The sequence below is a fragment of the Trachurus japonicus genome, chromosome 16 (genome assembly GCF_045865225.1).
Source record: "Trachurus japonicus isolate A0001 chromosome 16, Traja_1.0".
Classification (NCBI taxonomy): domain Eukaryota; kingdom Metazoa; phylum Chordata; class Actinopteri; order Carangiformes; family Carangidae; genus Trachurus; species Trachurus japonicus.
Genome location: NC_140922.1, coordinates 32,189,326 through 32,212,103, shown reverse-complemented (window position 1 = coordinate 32,212,103; position 22,778 = coordinate 32,189,326). Strand labels below are relative to the sequence as shown.

The 22,778-nt window shown below is 39.7% G+C and overlaps 1 protein-coding gene across 1 annotated transcript; it reads left to right on the top strand.

The window, feature by feature from the left end:
- The first annotated feature begins 300 nt into the window (after nucleotides 1–300).
- Nucleotides 301–20,059, top strand: rhbg (Rh family B glycoprotein). The gene is made up of 10 exons (XM_085803079.1): nucleotides 301–665; nucleotides 7,032–7,218; nucleotides 8,066–8,216; nucleotides 8,968–9,115; nucleotides 9,901–10,067; nucleotides 12,556–12,693; nucleotides 14,688–14,821; nucleotides 15,832–15,953; nucleotides 16,995–17,068; nucleotides 19,283–20,059. Exons 1-10 carry the CDS (start codon nucleotides 479–481, stop codon nucleotides 19,358–19,360), a joined length of 1,386 nt encoding a protein of 461 aa, XP_085659205.1. The 5' UTR covers nucleotides 301–478; the 3' UTR covers nucleotides 19,361–20,059.
- Nucleotides 20,060–22,778: the final 2,719 nt, after the last annotated feature.

Sequence of the window (22,778 nt, the reverse complement as noted above, 5' to 3'; positions counted from 1 at the left end):
AGAAAAGTGGCTCCAGCTGCTGCCAGGTCCTAATTAACAGATCAATTACACACAGACGTCTGAGGCTCCTCGTTAAAATCACATCATCTAACAGTCGCTGCCACATAACAAGTGATATTAATTAATACAATCAGCAGACAACACCACTCCTGCTCCTGTTACTGATTCCTTAAGGTGAGCTGGGACACTTCTGTCCACCTTAAGAGAGTACAGTACCAGAGGGGCGGAGCTTATGTGTGGAGGAGGCAGCTCCAGAAGGTGTGACCCAGCAGAACAAAACACACATGTAAGACGGCTGCTGAGTCTGTCTGTGGGCTTCTACACACACACCATCCTCACACACACACACACACACTCTGAGCACTGAGGACTCCCCCTGGGGTGTGTGTGTGACAGAAACAGAGTGTGTCTTTCTAACTTTCCTGTGCTGGATCTTTAACTGGAGCCTGGTTGATCCTGAGAGAGACGAGGGGACGAGATGACGGACGCGGCGACCAACATGCGGCTGAAGCTGCCGCTCACCTGCTTCATCCTGGAGATCATCCTCATCATCCTGTTCGGCGTGCTGGTGCAGTACGACCACGAGACGGACGCCCGGGAGTGGCACAACACCACGCACTCGGGTCACGGCGACTACGACAATGACTTCTACTACAGATACCCAAGTGAGTGGATGTGTCGGGGTCAGAGGTCACAGTGCTGGTGGTGTTGGGGGGTAACAGCTTGTGCATCAGTCATATGCAACAGGAGTGGCTGCTTTAATATGATGCATCTTTAGCTGATTTGATATTTGCAGAGATGGGACCAAGTCACACATGTGCAAGTCTCAAGTAAGTCCCAAGTCATTTTTCCTTGGGCAAGTCAAGTCCAAGTCAAGTCACCGTATTATTGCAATTTCACCCGCAGAAGCTAATCTAAATAAAGTGAAGACAATATATAAGAATAGAATAGAATAGAATAGAATAGAAAATCTATTATGTCTTATGTCTTATCATGTCTTATAATGCATTATATTTGTCTTAATTAACTACAATGCAATTAAACTGTCCAATTTGTAGTTTATTCTACAAACTACAAATCCCCATGATGCCTTTCTCCCTCTGCCTACTTCTTTTTCTTCCTATAGAGGAAGAATTAAGACAGGATTGACCTGATTTAAAGGATACAAATCTAAATTTACAGTGTTATAATCAAGTATGTGCAACTTATAACAAGAAAATATGAAAGAAAATTGACATTACACCATTAAAGATTGAATCCCAGTCATCCCTGCACATCAGATAAAGAGCTGACTGTCGCAGTTTGGTCAGTTTGGTTTTTGGGCATGCACCAATTCATTAGACTTTGAGAATTATGTAATTTTACTGCAACTTTGCAACAGTTTTTGATCTTGAATATGACTCTAACATCATAATCTCACCCTCTTTTACACGCTGCACCTCTGTGATTGTATCAGACCTGTAAGTATTCAGTGTGTTGCATGTTTTTTTTTTGTCCAAGTGTTAGCAGCAGCATTTCTGTAGCTCATGTGGGAAACTGCTGCTGCTGCTGCTCAAACTGCTGAGCTGCACTGGTTTGACTCTAATTGGACGGGTCCAGTTCCCAGTGAGTGAACATTTGATAAAGATGTCTTCCAGTCGGCTGCCGTCCCACAGAGGCCGATCCAACCGCTGATCGTTAATTTCCTCTGATTTATATGGATTGATGAGGACACTGATGAGTCTGTCACAGGCTCATTACTGTCTCCACATCAAACAGAACCTGAAGCTGCTTTTAGCTCAAACAAATCACAACTAATTGAACATCACACAATGAATTTACAGCATAAATCTGCAGCTTTTCATGCATCCGACATAAAATGCAATACTAGATCAAACACTGTGTGTGGGTGTGTGAGGGCAACACCACACACACAAGTGATAAATGTGTCTCCTACGCTGTAAAAATGTTAACTGTTAACTTTCATTTGTTGCTCTATTATCAGTAAGTTTGGTGTTTTTCTGCTGAGGCAGCTCATACCAGACCACAAGGTCAGGGACGGATCATTTATGTAGTTTAAGGACTTTTTCTTTCCTCCTTTAAAAAAACCAAAAAAAACAACAACATAACCTCCCTTTGTTTAAGGTTTCTGTGTTGACTAAAACCACAGGAGTGATGCAAGATGCAAAAACTGGTTCTGTGACATTGCAGCATTTTGTGTTTTTACCTTTGAGTATAAAACCATGGGGTTGGAAATAAAAACCCCTCTTCTACTTCTATTTGTAGTTAAAACAGTCACTTGTATTAAATTACATCCCGTTGCTTAGTTTCCTCTGCTGCAGTTCATTCGTCTCCTCTCTGTTCCACCTTAACAAACCAACCTTATGTAAGGCGACTGAGGGCCGGTGGGCGTGGCCTAACGACTCTGACACTGTAGTAAACCCACCTGCATGTCTCTTGTATCAGTATCAATCAGTATCATCCTGGATGTGTGAACCTGTCGCTGCACATTTCAAACCACACGACTGGAAGTAGCAGATTTACTCTGCAAAAACTCAAAATCTTTCCAAGAATATTTGTCTTATTTCTTGTCAAAATGTCTCATTTCTAGTCAAAACTAACCTCTTTCCACTTAAAATAAGACTCATCACCTAAAAATTAACTTGTTTTAGATCATTTTTTGCTTGTTTCAAACTAATTTTCACTTGAAATAAGTAGAAAAATCTGCCAGTGAAAGGACGTTTTTTGTGCTCGTAATAAGGAAGAAAAACTTGCTCCACTGTCAGATTTTTCTACTTATTTCAAGTGAAAATATGCTTGAAAGAAGTAAAAAGTGTCTAAAAACAAGCTACTTTTTAATGTGATGAGTCTTATTTTAAGTAGAATGAGATTTGTTTTGACTAGAAATAAGACAAATAGTCTTGGTAAGATTTTGAGTTTTTGCAGTGTAACTTAGTGTTATGAAATATTAAGCTGCAGAAAGCATGAAGCTGATGAGTGTCAAAATCAAAAGGTGTGATGATAGTGTTGATGCTGTTTGTGCTTTTTTTTCCCACAGCATTTTAAATTGTATCATGATGGGAGCATTAGATGAAGTATTAAAGCAGAAGTAAGCGGAATATTTGTGTTAATATAAGTCTTAAATAGTTCTATCTTCCGACAGCAATCACTTACATAGAGTGTTTGGTCTGAAACACGGGTCTGTCAGTCACTCTGCTCTGCTGTAAGCCGAGGAGAAAACTTTCCTTGTATCCTACAACCCTTATCCAATGAGGAGAGAGAACGGCATAAAGGGGCGGTCCTCTCTGTGTGTGCAGCCAAGGGATGCGCGTGAATGTGGTGACGTAGGGACGAGGGCGGAGACTGCTAACTCCATCGGCTGACAAGAAGTTAGCCAAAACCACCGGATCGCTTACTGCTGCTTTAAATCAAAATGCTGAAAGTTGCACAGTCTACTGACTCCTGCACTGAATTAAAACTAAACTTAGTCACCAACAACGTGCCAGTTTGCTGAGTGACATATAAAAAGTAGGAAGGTGGAAGTTGTTATCAAAGGAGTGCAGACCTGTAGTTATTTCCTGGAGTTCAGTGTGAACCATAAACTCATTAAATATCAAATGTACTTAAATACCGGCAGTAAACAGTATCTACAGACGTCCATGCGGGTTTGCATATCAGTCTCAGTTTCAACTGGTTGGTTGACTGTTTCCTAAGCAGAGCAGAGAATCATGGGAATGTAGACATGTGATTGCTTCCTTCTATTGAACCAGCTAATGTATGATGTTTAATTTTAATTCTTCAACATGTCACCGTCCTCGTGCTGCAGCCAAGTGACAGCTCCACCGTCTCCACCCTGCTCCTGTCAGGGCCTGAACTCTTCACCCTGCGCCAGCTTCTCCCCTCGGGCTGAACTGTTCAGTTGATCAGAAATCACACTGTAAAATCTAAACTACCTGCATGCGCGGTTAATTATGCAACTAGAAACTGTCAAAGGAGTGTCTCTGTCAGCTGTATAGGTGAGATTGATTGTCTCCCAGCCAGTATATCAACATGTTGTTTCTACGATTTTGCCAACAGCAACTTGACTTTTGTGGAGTTGAACCAAATATCTTTACAAGATGTTCATGACAAGGTCCACAAGATGAATGTGACACCACAACTGCACTGCAAAAACTCAAAATCTTTCCAAGAATATTTGTCTTATTTCTTGTCAAAATGTCTCATTTCTAGTCAAAACTAATCTCTTTCCACTCATCACCTAAAAATGTACTTGTTTTTAGATAATTTTCACTTGTTTCAAACTAATTTTCACTTGAAATAAGTAGAAAAATCTGCCAGTGAAAGCAAGTTTTTTGTGCTTCAAATAAGAAAGAAAAACTTGCTCCACTATCAGATTTTTCTACTTATTTCAAATTAAAATATACTTGAAATAACCAAAAAGTGTCTAAAAACAAGCTAATTTTTTATGTATAACTGTGTAAATATACATATTTTAGTTATAATGAGATTTGTTTTGACTAGAAATAAGACAAATATTCTTGGTAAGATGTTGAGTTTTTGCAGTGTGGATCAAAAGTATACTGTAGCTCTGTGCATGCTGCTAATTAGCGAATATTAGCACGCTAACATGTTAAAGTAGCTATATGAAGCAGGCTAAACATCAATGTGTTACCATAGTCTCACATGACCCGTTCACCTGTCCAGTCTGAGGTTAGAACAATAACAGCTGAGCGTGCTGCTCCATTAGCTTTAATGTCCTCAGATAATCTTTAACCCGACACCTTCACCGTCATGGGAACTGAGACAGAGGATCACCTTCATGTTTCAGTGTGTATGTGTATGTATGTAAACAGCCGACATTCTCCGTCCTCCCCGCAGACAATAAACCGTAAGGACATTCAGACACAGACCGAGTCTGACTGGGTCTTTTTCTATCTGAGGCTGGATCATGTGCATCAAATCCTCTGTTTGTTGGTGGTCATAAAGTCAATGTATGGTCGGCTCTATATGTTCGTGTGAGATAAGGACGGTCACGGTAGTGCAGGTGAAAATATGTCTCTGTTAAACAATAGAAGGTGATGGAGTTGTAGCTTTTGTTTTGTTTTGTTTTGTTTTCAAAATGGATTTAATGAAGAAGATGCAGCTGCAGCATTTTTAGACTTCTCATCACTGCAAAAACCCCAAATCTTACCAAGAATATTTGTCTTATTTCTAGTCAAAAATTTCATTTCTAGTCAAAACAAATCTCATTCTACTTAAAATAAGACTCATCACATTAAAAAGCAGCTTGTTTTTAGACACTTTTTACTTCTTTCAAGCATATTTTCACTTGAAATAAGTAGAAAAATCTGATAGTGGAGCAAGTTTTTCTTTCTTATTACGAGCTCAAAAAACTGCTTCCACTGGCAGATTTTTCTACTTATTTCAAATAAAAATTTGTTTGAAACAAGTGAAAATGATCTAAAAACAAGTTAATTTTTAAGTGATGAGTCTTATTTTAGGTGGAAAGAGATTAGTTTTGACTAGAAATGAGACATTTTGACAAGAAATAAGACAAATATTCTTGGAAAGATTTTGAGTTTTTGCAGTGATCTTAGTAAAAGCTACTCTAAAATAATCTATTCTTTCAGATTTAGTTGAGTTTTATTTTTCCTGTGATGGGTTCAATCAGCTCCCACAGACTCCCACTGACAAAGAGACACTGGCTTTGATGGCACGCCGTCCTCCTGGATGTCACTGTGGACTATCTGGGCCAAAAGAGGACAACGAGGACACTGGCAACACCTCCGAGCCTGCATGGGCCATGCCATTGCCAATTAATGGTCACCATGGCGACATCAGCCTTGGCACAGTGCAATATTGTGTTTTTTGGACAAATAACCGGAGTTAGAAAGTGAAACTGTGTGAGACGAGGACATGAGAGAGTTCAGACTCACGTAGCTACTGAGGTGCAACAGTGAATTATTGTAACATGCAACTTTTAGAAGATCAATAAATAAATATCATGTTTTTACGACTCAAAGTGCGGAGGCCTGAGCTGAACCTGAAGTCCCTGTAACCTAAAGCTTATGTAACCGCGCTCATTCACACAGAAGAGGCTGTTTTCAATGACAAAGCCCTCAGGACTCAGCTGTTGGCAGCGATTGACTGTTTTTGTTGACGGAGGCTTTAGAGCAGCTGATAGGAGGCTGATCTGAATGAATGTCGTCCTCACTGAAGAGCTGTTTAACGCTTTTTACATCCGTGTGGTTTTCCATCTTTCATAATTCTTATATAAGAACTCTGAATGTTGAAGTTTAAAATGAAAAGAGGTTTTGATCAGATTTTACTTCTCTTATGGTAAAGTCAATCAGAGGTGACTCTTTGCTGTCATGTGGACTATTGGTCAGTTTGAAGACGTCCCATCGGACACATTTTTACATTTTTGGACCTTTATTGACACCAAAAAGTTAATTAACTAAAGGACGAGGTATCTGAGGAGTCTGATCTACCTATAAATGTTCTTGAGGCAGCAGACAGAGCTGAGATCAACAGAGGCGACACACAGGAAGAGTTAAGAGTCGTCTGCATAGAGATTTACTTTAGATCCGATGAATACATCCTAAAACTTAACCTTAACTTAACTTAAACTTAATTGTTATATACATTTCTTTCTTTTTTTAAATAGATACATATACTATTCCTTCGACACCTTTAAATTGATGCTGATGGTGGAGTCCACACATACAAAAGGTGCAATTTAGACCCAGAGACTGTGGCAATACTGAGGCAAGATGCAATATATATAGGAGAAAGTGCAATAATTAATTATTACAATAATTATTTATTACTTTGTATGAACTATGAACTTAGTCGTACTGTCTGTAAGTGATCTCTGTTGGTTGTGTGTGTGAGTATGTGAAATGGTGTATGGTTTTAAAATCTGTATGCAGGATGTATAGCATTGATTGTCCAAGACATTAAAGTTTATTTTGATTGATTTGAAACCAATCTAGGCTGTGGGAATCATTAAAATATTCTCAAACAACGACCTGTCCTCCACACTTGTGCAGGTTTCCAGGATGTGCACGTGATGATCTTCATCGGTTTCGGCTTCCTCATGACCTTCCTGCAGAGATACGGCTTCGGCAGCGTGGGCTTCAACTTCCTGATCGCGGCCTTCGCCCTGCAGTGGGCCACGCTCATGCAGGGCTTCTTCCACGGCATGCATGCAGGCAAGATCCACGTCGGAGTAGAGAGGTATGTGTGCACCATGCATGTACACAGGAATTTATACACACATAAACATGAACAATATAGAGAATATGTGAAATATTTAAACTCTCTCTGTTTGTTCTGAGCACTCAGACGTTTTAATGACACCTCAGAGCTCACGCCCCGGGGGCCAGTGGAAAGTCCTCATCCATCTAAATAAGTCACTTTCTCTCATTGTCTTGACTCCTAACTCCTTCAAACAATGACAGCAACTCAACATGCAATATTATAGAGGCTAATAAAAACCATTTGTTGCCTCTTGTCTGAAACAAGACTACATCTTTTTTAGGAAACAAGACTTTGCTGTACTTATATAAGAAATGATGACGGTGATTTCGATGGTGACAGCAAGACAAGGTGGTTTATATGTTTTAAAAGACAAATTGAGGTGAAAGAAAAACGGACTGACAGCCAGACCTGTGACTGAGAGAGTTTAATCCAACTCATTTGGCTTTGTACAAGGTGAAAAACTTGTAATGGATCTAATTCAGCTCATTTATCAGAAATACAAACATTAATGCGTTTATTGGTGACCAGACATTGAGCTAAAAGATACTAAAAGTGAGGGGAATACAGGTGATACGTGATGCATCTCTATGGGGGAGGCATTTGCGATCATAAATAGTCATTTGATCCATGGGAGATATGAAAATATTCATTATTGCAGCTTTAAATCTTTAGATCTTTGTTGATTCTGACTCAAACTGAACCATTTATTAATAAATCTAACATTGTTTACCCGAGTTAAAGTCTCTGTCGGTGTGGTTTGGTCCAGATCTGAGGTCAGAAACACTGTAGTGAGGAGAGGATCTTCTGTCTTTGTCTCTTTCAGTATGATCAACGCTGACTTCTGCACCGGTTCTGTGCTCATCTCCTTCGGAGCCGTCCTGGGTAAAACCAGCCCGGTGCAGCTGCTGGTCATGGCCATGTTCGAGGTCACGCTGTTCGCCGTCAATGAGTTCATCGTGCTGTCCGTCCTGGAGGTGAGTCACAGAGAAGAAATCACACATCCTCCACCTATGGCAAGCCATTTTAACATTTAAAAGCCAGACTGGATATGTGTTGCAGATATCTGTAATTCAGTTTTGCCTCTAGTCAAAAAGAACATTTCTGATATCCGCAACTACATTCTTCCTATCCACAATTGTTATTTCAGATATCCACAACTACATTCTTCTAGACAAGATATCTACAATTTGATTCTGACTAGTCGTAATTCCAGTTCAAGATATCTTTAATTCACCTCAATTAAAGATATCTACATGTCCCTTTTCAGATATCTTAAATTAAGTTTTGACTAGGTGAAATGACGTTGAAGATATCTCAAACTGGAATTAGGAATAGCCGTAATTCAGTTGCAGATATCCGTAATTCACATAGCGGATATCCGCAACTGAATTGTAGATACCTGTAATGACAAACCCCATACACATGAACGGCAAAAGTGACGTCATTTGTCCTAGGAAGAATGTAGTTGCGGATATCGGAAATGTTCTTTCTGACTAGAGGCAAAACTGAATTACAGATATCTTGAATGAAAAATCCAACTATTCAAAATGTAATTACGACAAGTCAGAAAGACGTTGTTGATATCTACAATGTTAATTTCGGAGAGTCAAACTTAGCTTTTAAATGTTAAATCCGCTTGCCATATCCACCTGAACTCCTCCTCCTCCTCCTCCTCCTCCTCACACAGTGTCATAAACCTACAGTAAACATGAACCTTTGTTTCAGGCCAAAGACGCCGGCGGCTCCATGACCATCCACACGTTCGGCGCCTACTTCGGCCTGATGGTGACCCGGGTCCTGTTCCGGCCTAACCTGGACAAGAGCAAACACAGGAACAGCTCCGTCTATCACTCGGACCTGTTCGCCATGATAGGTACAGTAAACATCTGGCACAGCTGGACCTCCTCTTAAAGGGATAGTTCACCCAAAATTGAAATTTCACTCATTATCTACTCACGTCGACCTCATGTGGACTAAGGGCTGGGAGAGTGACAGTGCATGTCCATATAACGGTTGCAAATGGATACCAACTGTCTTCGTAACAAAAAGACACACCAAAAAACATCCAAATACCTCCATGCTGCTCGTATGTAATGTCCGTCTTGTATTGAAGTCCCGAAATGCGAAATTGTCCCGAAAAAAAAGAGTCTATTTTTCAAGCTTGTTTGTAGCGGAAGCTTCTCTTCCAAGTTCGTCCAAATTTGACAAACTGGGAAGAGGAGCTTCGAGAAGCTTCCGCTACAAAACAAACTTGAAAAATAGACTTATTTAATTTTTCCGGGACAATTTCGCATTTCGGGGCTTCAATACAAGACGGACATTACATCCGAGCAGCATGGAGGTATTTGGATGTTTTTTGGTGTGTCTTTTTGTTACGAAGACAGTTGGTATCCATTTGCAACCGTTATATGGACATGCACTGCTACGCCGAGACCCCCTGTAACTCAGAGAAGCCACGGAGGACTCTGAAACTTCTCCCAGCCCTTAGTCCACATGAGGGGGAGGAGATAATGAGTGAAATTTCAATTTTGGGTGAACTATCCCCTTAAAGAAACTAGAGCGAAAACTTATGTGTGCTGCCATCTAGTGGTCACTGCATGTAAAAACCACACCGTCGATAAACCTAAAGCCTCTCCCTCCTGTCCCTCCTGGTCTCAGGTACCCTCTACCTGTGGATGTTCTGGCCCAGCTTCAACTCGGCCATCACGGCGCACGGAGACGACCAGCACCGCACCGCCATGAACACCTACTACTCCCTGGCAGCCTGCACGCTGTCCTCCTACGGCATGTCGGCGCTTACGGCGCACGACGGCAAACTGGACATGGTGAGGTCACAACTGAACTGACTAGAGTGACCGTTGACCTTTAAAGAGATAGTTCATTACATTTAGGCAAATTGGCCTAGTCTTAGCAGTAGGTTTGTTACCTTTAATTGTCGGTGCAAGCTATTTTTAGAACGGCGGAGCAGAGCCGTGAGCTGCTCAGAGCTACGCTACGGAGGCTCATGGGATTTCTTGGTTTCCCTCATCAAACTCATCAAATACACAATCCAACAACTCCACAACGCTCTGGTGGACAAGTTGTGACCTGCACATTCACCACGCTATGAGATAATAACACAACGTTACCAGACAGAGTTGTTTTAGAGGGAAATACAGAGACTGTTGATGAAAAACTGTCCCCGATGGAAACGTGCATCAGCAGTTTTGCATGAATTTCCCTCTAAAACAACTCTGTCTGGTAACGTTGTGTTATTATCTCATAGCGTGGTGAATGTGCAGGTCACAACTTGTCCACCAGAGCGTTTTGGAGTTGTTGGATTGTGTATTTGATGAGTTTGATGAGGGAAATCTCATTAGCCTCCGTAGCGTAGCTCTGAGCAGCTCGCAGCTCTGCTCCGCCGTTCTAAAAACAGCTTGCACCGACAATTAAAGGTAACAAACCTACTGCTATGACTATAGGGATTATGGCAATGGGCCAATTTGCCAAAATGATGAACTATCCCATTAACTTGGCCGGGGGTTCATATCGCTTAGGGGTTTCCAAGGTAGTGCAACTCGTTATATTTTGGCTATTGGCACATTCGGTTTTGCAGTTCAGCGCAAAAATGAATGGGAACACCAGTCGATTGATCTCAAAACAGCGTGTGACGTCATTACACACAGATTTTTATTGGGTTTAAAGCTCTGAGATGGAAACACACTTTCACCGGCTTCATACACATTCATATCTTTATTGATCTTCAGATGATTCGATTGACAAGTGAATGAAAGTGTCACAGAAATATCACGGGTCACAAGACCAAAACCATTTCTGAGGCCTCTGTGGTCTTTGTGACCTTTGACCTCTGAACAACACAACTCTAATCAGTTCACCTCCGAGGCCTTGAAACAGGTTTTTAAGCAACTTGGATCTGACAATGAGTCAGTCAGGTGATGGTGGTGCTGCGTTCAGGTGACATGAGGGTTCAAGTGAAGCTCAGCTGTCAGGTGTAAATCATCCTGAAATGGAGTTGGGGACATTCCTGCAGCGATGGTTATCAAACCTTTCACTGACGGAGGAGGAGGAGGAGGAGGAGACGCAGGCAGCTGACAAGATAATCAGCCGATCGATCAGCTCGTCTCTAAAGTCTCAGATACAGTCGAGCTGTTTGAGCTGAAACATTCCTGCTGCTCAGGTCACGCTCTCCTCTGATCTGATGGAAAGATTTAGAAACTAAAGGCAGGAAACTGAACTATTTCATGTTTATTACTCAGGTTATGATGGTTTATGTCTGTTTTGTTTGCATTTTCCTTCCAAGTTTATGAATTAAATTGTGTTGTGGCTCAACAGAAATCATCGTACAGCACAAAGTAAAAACTGAAAACAGGATGGAAGTGGAGATAAACAATAATCAGAAACATTCACTTGCTTTCTTAAATATGTTTTGAGCTCAGAGATCTCCAAGTTTATGCACAAGAAATATTCTTCATTCAGTCTAATGTGCATTTTATTTCTAATAATTAAAGTTTAAAAGGATAGTTCAATATTTTGGCAAATTGGCCCATTGCCATAATCCCTATAGTCATAGCAGTAGGTTCGTTACCTTTAATTGTCGGTGCAAGCTGTTTTTAGAACGGTGGAGCAGAGCCGTGAGCTGCTCAGAGCTACGCTACGGAGGCTCATGGGATTTCTTGGTTTCCCTCATCAAACTCATCAAATACACAATCCAACAACTCCACAACGCTCTGGTGGACAAGTTGTGACCTGCACATTCACCACGCTATGAGATAATAACACAACGTTACCAGACAGAGTTGTTTTAGAGGGAAATACAGAGACTGTTGATGAAAAACTGTCCCCGACAGGAACATGAATCATCGGTTTTGAATGAATTTCCCTCTAAAACAACTCTGTGTGGTAACGTTGTGTTATTATCTCATAGCGTGGTGAATGTGCAGGTCACAACTTGTCCACCAGAGCGTTTTGGAGTTGTTGGATTGTGTATTTGATGAGTTTGATGAGGGAAACCAAGAAATCCCATGAGCCTCCGTAGTGTAGCTCTGAGCAGCTCACGGCTCTGCTCCGCCGTTCTAAAAACAGCTTGCACCGACAATTAAAGGTAACCAACCTACTGCTATGACTATAGGGATTATGGCAATGGGCCAATTTGCCAAAATGTTGAACTATCCCTTTAAAAAAGTCTAAGAGCTAAAACACTTATGTGGAGACTCTGGGGTCAAAGGTCGTGTGTTTGCAAAAAGCTTTAATAATATAAAAGAAGGAGCTCATTAAATCTAAAACTACTCTCCCCCCCTCTCCGTCTCTCTGCAGGTCCACATCCAGAACGCTGCTCTGGCCGGTGGCGTCGCCGTGGGAACAGCCGGTGAGATGATGCTGACTCCCTTCGGCTCCATGATCGTGGGTTTCCTGGCCGGCATCATCTCAGTGCTCGGCTTCAAGTACCTCTCGGTAAGGACCACACACACACACACACACTTTGTCTTTTAATGAACAAACAGACAAACAAAAACATAGTTAAATAATCAGACATTATGAAAAGTAAAAACAATAATAATAACAGTAATAAAAATAAGAAAAGAAAAAGAAAGAAGAAAAAAAATACAAATTCTAATAATTACATAAAGGTTTCAGTCAGAGGATACATTTTCATAAAGTATATGCATATAGGTACGACAGAAAATACATCACTTTAAATTGAAAATACTTTACACATCCTTTGTTATATATCTCACCCATTTCTCCCATCTTTTTTCAGAAACACAAACTTGATGTCTAATTTTCATTGTTATTTTCTCCATTACTGTACATATATCTCATTAACCAGATCCTTCCATTTAGAATTGTTGAAATTATCATCTTTTAACCAGTTTCTTGTAATTTGTTTAATTAGTGCTATACTCTTATTATTAAAAACAAATATATATCATTCTTCTTGATGTTTTCTGGTAGTTTTCCAAGTAATAAAACTAAAGGGTTATTATTCACAGAGATGCCAAAAATATTCTGTAACCAAAAACCATCTAAAACTTTACAGGACCAAAATATATGACACACTCAGCCAGGCGCGGCGCCAGGATTTCAATTTTGGACGGCCACAGTAATTTTGGATGGGCCACTACTTAGGAAAAAATAACACTAACATAGGCTACATAGAGTTGAAAATTATTCCTGAATGACTCGTTCGTGTCTATATTGCCTTGAAAGCACACATCTGCTGAGACCTATGGCTGAGACGAGCTTTGACAGCGCGGTGCGCCGCTCTCTCTCCCGTTTAAAGTTAATCTAGCTCACCCAGTGGAGCGCTCTCTCTCTCTCTCTCTCTCTCTCTCTCTCTCTCTCTCTCTCTCTCTCTCATGTGTTTAACCAAATACACGAAAAGCCAAATCAAATCAGAAATGCGTAGCCCACTTCTTTTTTAACTCACAGACATTTATTTTCATAAAGTAATAAAATATCTGGACATTTTGCCATCGTTAACACTGAGACAAAAGGCTGCAGGAATGGAAGAAGAATTCGGCAAATCATCTTATCACGCAAAAAGTCACAACAAACAGGTTTTGCACAATGGTTTGCACAGGTAAGTCTTAAAATATGTGCAACACCTTCTCATCACAATCCACGCCATCTACACAGTTACGTTATCAGCTGTTATTAAAACCCAACTCATCAGGACGCGATGACCACCACTCACATTAAACAAACCGTTAACAATTAATAATCCACACTCAAACCGTTAACTGCACTCAACAAGCTGTTATTACAAGGTTTACAACAGATATGACAGACAACCTGGGCCGTGTGTGTGCGTGTATAAGAAAGGAGGGAGGGAGGGAGAGAGGAAAAGTAGGTAAAAACCTGCTAGCTGTTAGCTGTTAGCTACCGTAGCTCAGGCGTCGGTCTCCCGTCAGGTAAAAGCTGCCGTTTATTCCTCAAATGAAGCTCATGTTGAGCCTCTCCGGTACAGTTATCCATCACTGCTGTTGAATTAGCCGCTAAACTGCTGGACGCTAAAACCGAGGGGGCGTCTGTTTGTTTACAAGTCACGAAAGCAACGTGAACGTACGTGCCGCTCACACTCAGTAGAGTTACGCAAAGGGACGCAGCGTAGCCTGCCCTCTGCCTCCCTGCGGTGTGATTATCTGCGACCGAATCACACCCGTGCTGATATACAGTACAACAGCACTCCCTCTTGTGTGATATTGCTTAAATAAAAATCACCAAATGCTGACACATTTAAACCTGTGGTAAAGTTATCTGAAATAAAAATAAATAAATAATTAAACCTTAGATTAACTAAAGTTATGTTCACCCTGTCATTTTGGATGGGCCAGTCCTACAAGTGGGTGGGCCCAGGCCCGTTAGGCCCACCCATAACGCCGCGCCTGCACTCAGCGCTCTGGTCCGTTAGTTGACTTTCTAAACGTATTCCTTCGTCCTTCCAGCCGATCCTGGAGGACAAGCTGAAGATCCAGGACACATGTGGCGTTCACAACCTGCACGGCATGCCCGGCATCCTGGGCGCCATCGTGGGATCCATCGTGGCGTCTTTGGCGACGGTGGACATTTATGGAGACGGGTAAAACACGTTGATTCACCTGCTTCTAAACTCTGCATCTATAACTATTTATATAATTACTATTATACACATATTCACATACAATAATACGCGATCATAAGGAAATAGAGAGTGGGAGTAGGAGTTAATACGATTTTACCTTTCAAACATGTTTACCTTTATTTTATTTATTATTATTGGTTAATTTGTAGTAAAATTAGTAGTTTTGGTAACACTTTATAATAAGTACACACTAGTAAGCATTAATAAATCATTTATAACACATGAATACTCATTAGTATGTAGTTTATAAACACATTTAGTGCTTATGAATGATGAGTAAAACATTTTTAACTTAAATTTTTATTTCGAACATGTGTGAACAGTGAAATCAAAACAAAATAAACTAAATATCCATAATCAGAGAAAAAATTAAAATAATATATTTATAAAGAAAAACGAAACAAACACACTTTATAATGAGTACAAACTAGTAAGCATTAGTTAAGCATTAAATACTGAATTAATCATTTATGACACATGAATACTCATTAGTATGTAGTTTATTAACAGTTAAAATGTTTTACTCATCATTGATAAGCACTAACTGTATTTATAAACTATATACTAATGAGTATTCATGTGTTATAAATAATGAATTCAGTATTTATTAATGCTTAACTAATGCTTAATAGTGTGTATTTATTATGAAATGTTACTGTAGTTTTGTGTTTGTTTGTTTCTTTTTTTTATATATATATTATTTTTATTTTTTTTCTCTGATTACGGATATTTTGTATTGTTTTGTTTTGATTTCACTGTTCACACATGTTGACACTTGATAAAATATCACATAGTATATTCAGTCAGAGCTTCTTCTTCAGTCTGTGGCAGCTGCTCGTCCTGAGTTTCTACATTTTTCTCCTTCAGGCTGTTTGTGTCAGTGTTTGGTTTAGTTAGTTACTGCCGTTAAATCTCAGCTGACTCTCTCTCTATGTGTGTGTGTGTGTGTGTGTGTGTGTGTGTTGCAGGATGGCTGACGTGTTCCCTAAAGTGGCCGATGGGAGTTTCACTGCGTCTTATCAGGGGATCCGTCAGATCATCTCGCTGGCTGTCACCCTGGGCATCGCCCTGCTGGGAGGCCTCATCGTCGGTATGTGCTGCTGCTCCTCCTCCTCCTCCTCCTCCTCCTCCACACCCTCTCTCTCTCTAATCATAATCAAGGTGACTGAGATGTACAAAAACATCATAAAAAAAGCATAAAGGGTCCATTAAAAAAAAAAAAACACTAAATAAAAGATGTTACAATGCTACAAGGTATAAAAAGCATCCGAATTAAATGAGTTTTGAGTTCAGATTTTAAAAGTTCTGGCTCATTAATAGTGTGAACATCAGGTCAGGGTTAAAGGGATAGTTCACCCAAAATTGAAATTTGATGCTCACTTTCCTTCGTTCAAAAAGACACACCAAAAAACATCCAAATACCTCCATAGTGCTCGGCTGTCATGCCCCTCTTGTATTGAAGCCCCGACATGAGAAATTGTTCTGCCGGGCACTGACACAGGAAGAGCAGTGAACTGAGACACTGGGAGCTTCCGCTACAAACAAGCTTAAAGTATAGACTTATTTAATTTTTTCCGGAACAATTTCTCATCTTGGGGCTTCAATACAAGAGGGACATTACATACGAGCACTATGGAGGTATTTGGATGTTTTTTGGTGTGTCTTTTTGGACGAAGAAAAGTGAGCTCCGTTCACAACCGTCATATGGACATGCAGTGCTGCACGGAGCCCCGCTGTAACTCAGAGAAGCCACGGAGGACTCTGAAACTTCTCCCAGCCCTTAGTCCACATGAGGGTGAGTAGATAATATATGCAATTTGAATTTTGGGTGAACTATCCCTTTAAATCTGGACCTGTGGGACCTGGAGAAGACGTTGTTCCACTGTGGTTATGTAAACATGGGACAAGGTCGTTAACAAACATTTACAACATTAAAATCTATTCTAAAATGAACTAGAAGTCAGTTTAGTGAACAGTTAATATTTATAACGTGTCATTTTCAGCCGTCGCTTTGAAGCTTCATCATGGAGCGAACTCTTCGTCTCCCTGAGCTGCTCTCTTCTTCCTCTTCTTCTTCCTCTTCGCTCTGCACCGGGTTAAAAATGTTGACTTCTTCTCTTTCACACGTCAGGTTTCATTCTGAAGCTGCCCATCTTCGGCGCTCCGTCCGACACCATCTGCTTCGAGGACAGCATCTACTGGGAGGTGAGCTGAGCTGACACAGTTTTATTTTGAAGGCCGGTCAGATCATTTCTGGACAACTTCCTGCCAATTTACCTTGAAAAGAAAAAGAACTGCCTTAGATATAAAACATATAAAAGGCACAGAGCTTCATTAGTTGCATTAATAACATAATAACCACAAGAGTCTGGAATTAAAATAAATATCTAAATTATCAGCAACACTTTATTTATTTTGCACAGTAATACAGAAATGGACAGACATAACAAATAAAAACTTTGCAAGGACAACATATGAACAAAAAATGATTTGTTTGTTTGTTTGTTTTTTCATATCCGAAAAGGAGTGGGAAGAAGTAAAACTTATTTACTCCCACCCCTTATTCATAAATTATCTATCAAGTTATCTAGTCATTATAGTCCATACAGTAAATTAATTTATGAGTTATTTAACTGGATTTATTCTAATATATTATTATATTTATATACATATAGATTTATTCTAACATATGATTACTAATCTTTATCTCTCTATATAGTCATATACATATAAAAACAAGTCATATACATATAAAAACTTTGACTTCCTCAGATTTTTCCTGCACAGAGACTCGTTATATAGCGAACTTATTGATAAATTATTGGTTAAATTAATTAATCTAAACTAGGAAAAGACCAACAAAACAAAACAGGAAGTGCAGCAGAGCTACAGATTCATGATAAATCCACACGATGGCGCCGTTGCACCAAACAGAGACTGTGACACTGTCGCTGCAGTAGCTCGGTGTGACCACCAGGTGGAGCTACACCACCACTGATGGTGACCAACCAGGTGACAGGCCCTCCTGGATGATGTCACACCACTTCACTTCAGCCTGATGTCATCTTCAGATTTTTTTTTTTCCCACAATGCATTGTGACAAATGCAGATTTAAGGCTCTGTAGTGACTTATTGCATCATTTTACTGTCATTTATACATTTGTAAATGTTAAATAGATAGATAGACAGAATGCCTTTATCGTCCCATAGGGAAATTCATCTTCACACTCTGTCACTGATCAACATACAACAACACTGAGCCACATGAATACATAACCAAAAACAGAAACAAATGTAAGTTTTAGACTCAGATTAGTAGTAGTAGTAGTAGTAGTAAACCTTTATTTAACCAGGCAAGAAATGCTAAGAATACCGATAGGAGGTGAAAGACCTCCTAAGGGGCAAGGTAAAGGAGGAGTATAACATTAAAACATAGACAATAAAAGCACATATGACAACAGTGACACAAGAGAAAAGAAGAATAGAGACAGTAGGCCTAACATATAGCAATGACATACCACAAAGTAACAGTTAATTTGACGTACAGTGACATACAACAAGTTATGTAAGACAGTGATACTAGATGTAAAGACATCAACCATAAAAAAGAGACAATACAGAATACCAAATTAGTGACAAATAATGATGACATGTATATTTTTAAACATTTAAATCCACATTTCCACTCTCGCTTTGCCATTTGTCGTCATATTTAGTCGATTCTTTGTCCTCTATTTTCATAAACCACGTTAAATAAGACGTCACTCATTGATGTTATTTCACATTGTTAGCTCCTTTTTCCATCTTTATCCATTTTATAGTTTTATTTATTATGTAAATCAGTGGTTCTCAACTGGTGGGTCGGGACCCAAAAGTGGGTCGCGGACCCGTTCTGGATGGGTCGCGGACAGCTGGTCAAAAAAGTAAATAATATTTAATGCACATCTGATGTTGGACATGTCTTTTATTTTGAAAAATAACTTATTTTGAAAGGCAAACGAGACACGTGAACACATGCAGTTGTAATGCTCCTCCTCACTTTCTTATTATTTGCTCCATTTGCTCTGAATGCAAAGATATCAGTTTCTTATTAATGTGGCCTGAATGCAGTGAATCTTGTTTTGTTTTGTGGGTCTTTATTTTGTGCCATTTGATATTTATTCACTTTTGTGAACATGCTCTGAATGCAGAGATGCATTAGAAGTCAAATATATCGTTTTGTTGGTCTCCATTTTGTGCAGTTTGATAAAAAAAATTCTTGGTTTGAATTCTATAAAAGTGGGTCGTGACTTAATGACCATGGGAAAATGTGGAGCCCAGAGTGAGACTAGTTGAGAACCCCTGATGTAAATAATATAAATTATAGATAATATTGATCAGGAAACTGAAGGATTTGGTTGTTGTCTGTGGTTTCCTCAGGTTCCTGGAGAGGAGCCGGATCACGACGACCAGCTGACCACCGTGAGGACGGAGGAAGGAGAGAAGCTCAACTGCTAGACACACACACACACACACACACACACATACACTCTGAGGTTTGACCATCCCAGCACTTGAGTATTACACCCTGTAGGACAAACTGATAAATGTCTGTTTATAAATTCACATCACAATTTAATTTTTTATTTTTTTTTATTTTTTGTAATACCGGTTGTTTGCAGCTTCGTCCTGTAGAGGGCGACGTGGAGCTGCGTCTCCGTGGCCCACAGGCCTGAGAAGACGAGTGATGATGATGATGTGTCTCATATATCTCATGAGAGACGCCGTCTATAATAATAATTGCCCCCTTTACACACCAGGCCAAGACACGGCTCCAGGAATTAGCCCGAGCCAAAAAAAAACCAAAGACAGAGTCGCTCCCTGCTACGGAAAATAAAACTAAAACGGTCACATGTTCAGAAGAAACCAGTTTTATTTTTACTATTTTCTTTATTTTGAATAAAGGATTCTCCTGCATGGCCATCATAAGAATTATAATAATTATAATGTATTGTTTTTTTAATGTGTGTATTATCTCCTAATAGTTTAGGTTTGGGGATTTCCTGTGATTCTACGTATTTTTCCTTTTAAATGTTAGAGTAGAAAAAAAAATAGATTTTTAAACTGGCCCTGAATTTATTTGTTAAAAAAAGCTGCGTTCACTGTATTTTGAGACGATACTGGATTTCTTTTCACTTAATAAACTGTTCAAGTGTCTCGTGTCTGATTGGATATCCTACTGTATTTAATATTAATGTGTTAAAATGTTGTTGGAAAACGACCAGAGTCGATCAATTAATGTGATTTTTCCCGCTGTTTGAGTGTGTTATAATGATTTAAATTTTTCTATTTTTCCAAGAGGCAAGTGGCTCTGCAATCAAATCAGTGCTTGTTGTGATGAAGGCCGCTCGTCATTAGTCCCCCTTTTTTTTTTTTTTTTTTTCCCCTGAAGGTTTAATGAGTGTGGAGCAATCATCACAGAGGAAGGGGTTAACGCCTCAGATGCAGATGGGGTTTGTCCCTGTGTAATTAACACACTTTCACTTTTTCAGGGATCAAACAGCCCCAAGAAAGAAAAAAAACAACAAGAATAAAGAAAAAAACACAGCAAAGCAAAGCAAAGGCGTCCTTGTTATTAGATATACAGTCTCCTCCCGGGCCGGGGTATGAGGGGCGATTAGTGCCACCGAGGAGGAAGAGTCATCATCATCAACATCCCACAGTTTCTCTGTGTCGTTCAGATGAGAAATAGAATCAGTAGAAAAACTTCTACTCAGTTATTCCTCCACTGATTTCTGCGCAGAATAGATTAACCCTTCGTGAGCTTGAACGATGGGACTCACAACAGTGTCGACTTTTCTCTTTAACACATAATAAACTGTTTTTAATGTTGAAGCTCAAACTGCAAAATTAATTGGGATGATCACACCTGAACCTTATCTTACCTTATCTTAATATTAGCTTTTATTCATGACCTGTTGCTATAATTAACACTTTATTAGGATTCCTTTTTAAAAACTATAGGATACTGTATTTTGTGTGTGGGAATTAATCATGCACTACATAGTCTATACTTTATATTTTAAGTAAGAACAACAGATTCCTGCTAAATCTGGTGCACACCGTCCTTAAACCCAATCATAATGATAAAAATAATGATATAAATATTTATATTGTAATAATTCAGTTTGAAAGAGTGAATGAAAGTGGTTCTTGTGGTTTGCAGACAGAGTTCATTGAGGAATCATCTTTGAAAAAGTCTCTTTTCGGGTGACAAAGTTTTGTTTTTATGCTGCAGTGGCATTGCTGCACTTCAGGTTTGCATCATCCAAAGAGATAAAAAATCAAAATAAAACCAAGAAATTCTACATATTTTTAATTTTACATCCATCAATTATTCTTTTTTTCTCCCTCCCACAGGCTTGTGATTTCTATCTTTGTGCAATGGTGGATTTTTGCCTTGTGTTGAAACTTTTTGGTTCATGTGAAGAAAAAGTTAGAAGATATTTTTTGTGGGTATATATATAATTGACAGGACAGTGGAGAGAGACATGGGACGTGCTCTTATTTGAGAGAAAAAGTATCTTACTCTAACTCACCTGGAGACAAAAGAACTGTGCAAACAACACAGTTATATTGTAGTATTATTATTATTATTATTATAATTTCATGTTTAATTCAGACCCGTCCTCTCTGACGGTCCAGTTCTGTGCTCAGCTTCTCTTAATGACGTCCCTCTCCTGCCTCTTCATGGCATTAATCGCCTCTCATACCGAGGGCCCCTTTGCAGGCTGCAGGGGCCTCATCTGACCCCCCTCCACCCCCTCCCCTCCCCACCCGGTCTGATGATGGTACCTCGGCGTGAACAGGCGCCGCAGCCTTTTCCCAGGAAGCAGAAGACAGGTGGACAGCTGTTTACTGAATAGGCGCTCGCAACTGAAGAGCTTAATTGAGCTTCATAGGGCTAATTAAAATGCAGAGAAAAATAATCATGATTATGGTAATTATTCTATTGTCTCACACGTCGTCTGCAGACGTGCTTGTTTGGCACCACATACCTGCAATATGTTAAAAAACTCTGGAAAATAAAAATAGGAAAATCTTTTTGTGGACTCGTGGAGGCCGAGCTATCATTATCATCCTGGATGAAATCATCACGTTAATTGTTTTAATTTCCATTGCTTAATAAGTATTCTGCAGCAGGCAGCCCTGACATAATAACTGCATAATAACGTGTAATTAAAACCCTGCAGAACAAATTGTCTTTGAGTTTGACCTAAATGATCAGCTGGGAGGAAACTAGTTTATGTAACAGAATGAAAAGAAGAAGAAGAGGAAGAAGAGTTTGAACATTGTTTCTATAAAGTCGTAAAACTTGTGAAGACTGCAGATGGAGGTCAGAGGTCACGTCCTGTCTGTGTTAGGATGTGGAGGTTTCTGCATCTGTCACTATGTGAAAGACGACTTTTATTTTGAAATCTCTCTTGTTTATTTATCCCGGCCTCTTGTTTATTTAAAGGTGTGTACAGAAATGGCCGTTTGTCCCGTTTGTCGCGCCGAGTTGTCACGAGCTGCAACACGAGTTTACCCGAGTAAGGAAAATGAATTTGATTGGTCGTTATCGAGCGGGCGGGATATTCAAAGTTTGGGGCGAGCCCGAGCTCCGTGTGTGTGTGCGTGTCTCAGACGTTTGAATGACGGATTACGGATCCAATATCAGTGGCTGATGAATCATGAGCAGGCTGACGTATAATCCGTGCGCCTGCATTATCCAATACGAAAAAAAAAACTACACTAAAATACACACTTTCATCACGGATTTACTCAAAAATAGAATTTTGCACAAAGTTTGGCCTACATCGTCTGATAGATGAGTTATTACACTAATTTTATGACCCAGAGTGGGCTCAAATTCAATTTTCTTTTCTGTACACCT

Excerpts from the sequence above, each read along its gene's own strand:
- rhbg (XM_085803079.1), top strand. The coding sequence starts at position 479 with ATGACGGACGCGGCGACCAACATGCGGCTGAAGCTGCCGCTCACCTGC. Across the intron at positions 14,822-15,831 it reads GTGGACATTTATGGAGACGG|GATGGCTGACGTGTTCCCTA; the intron begins GTAAAACACGTT and ends TGTGTGTTGCAG. Across the intron at positions 17,069-19,282 it reads AGGACAGCATCTACTGGGAG|GTTCCTGGAGAGGAGCCGGA; the intron begins GTGAGCTGAGCT and ends TGGTTTCCTCAG.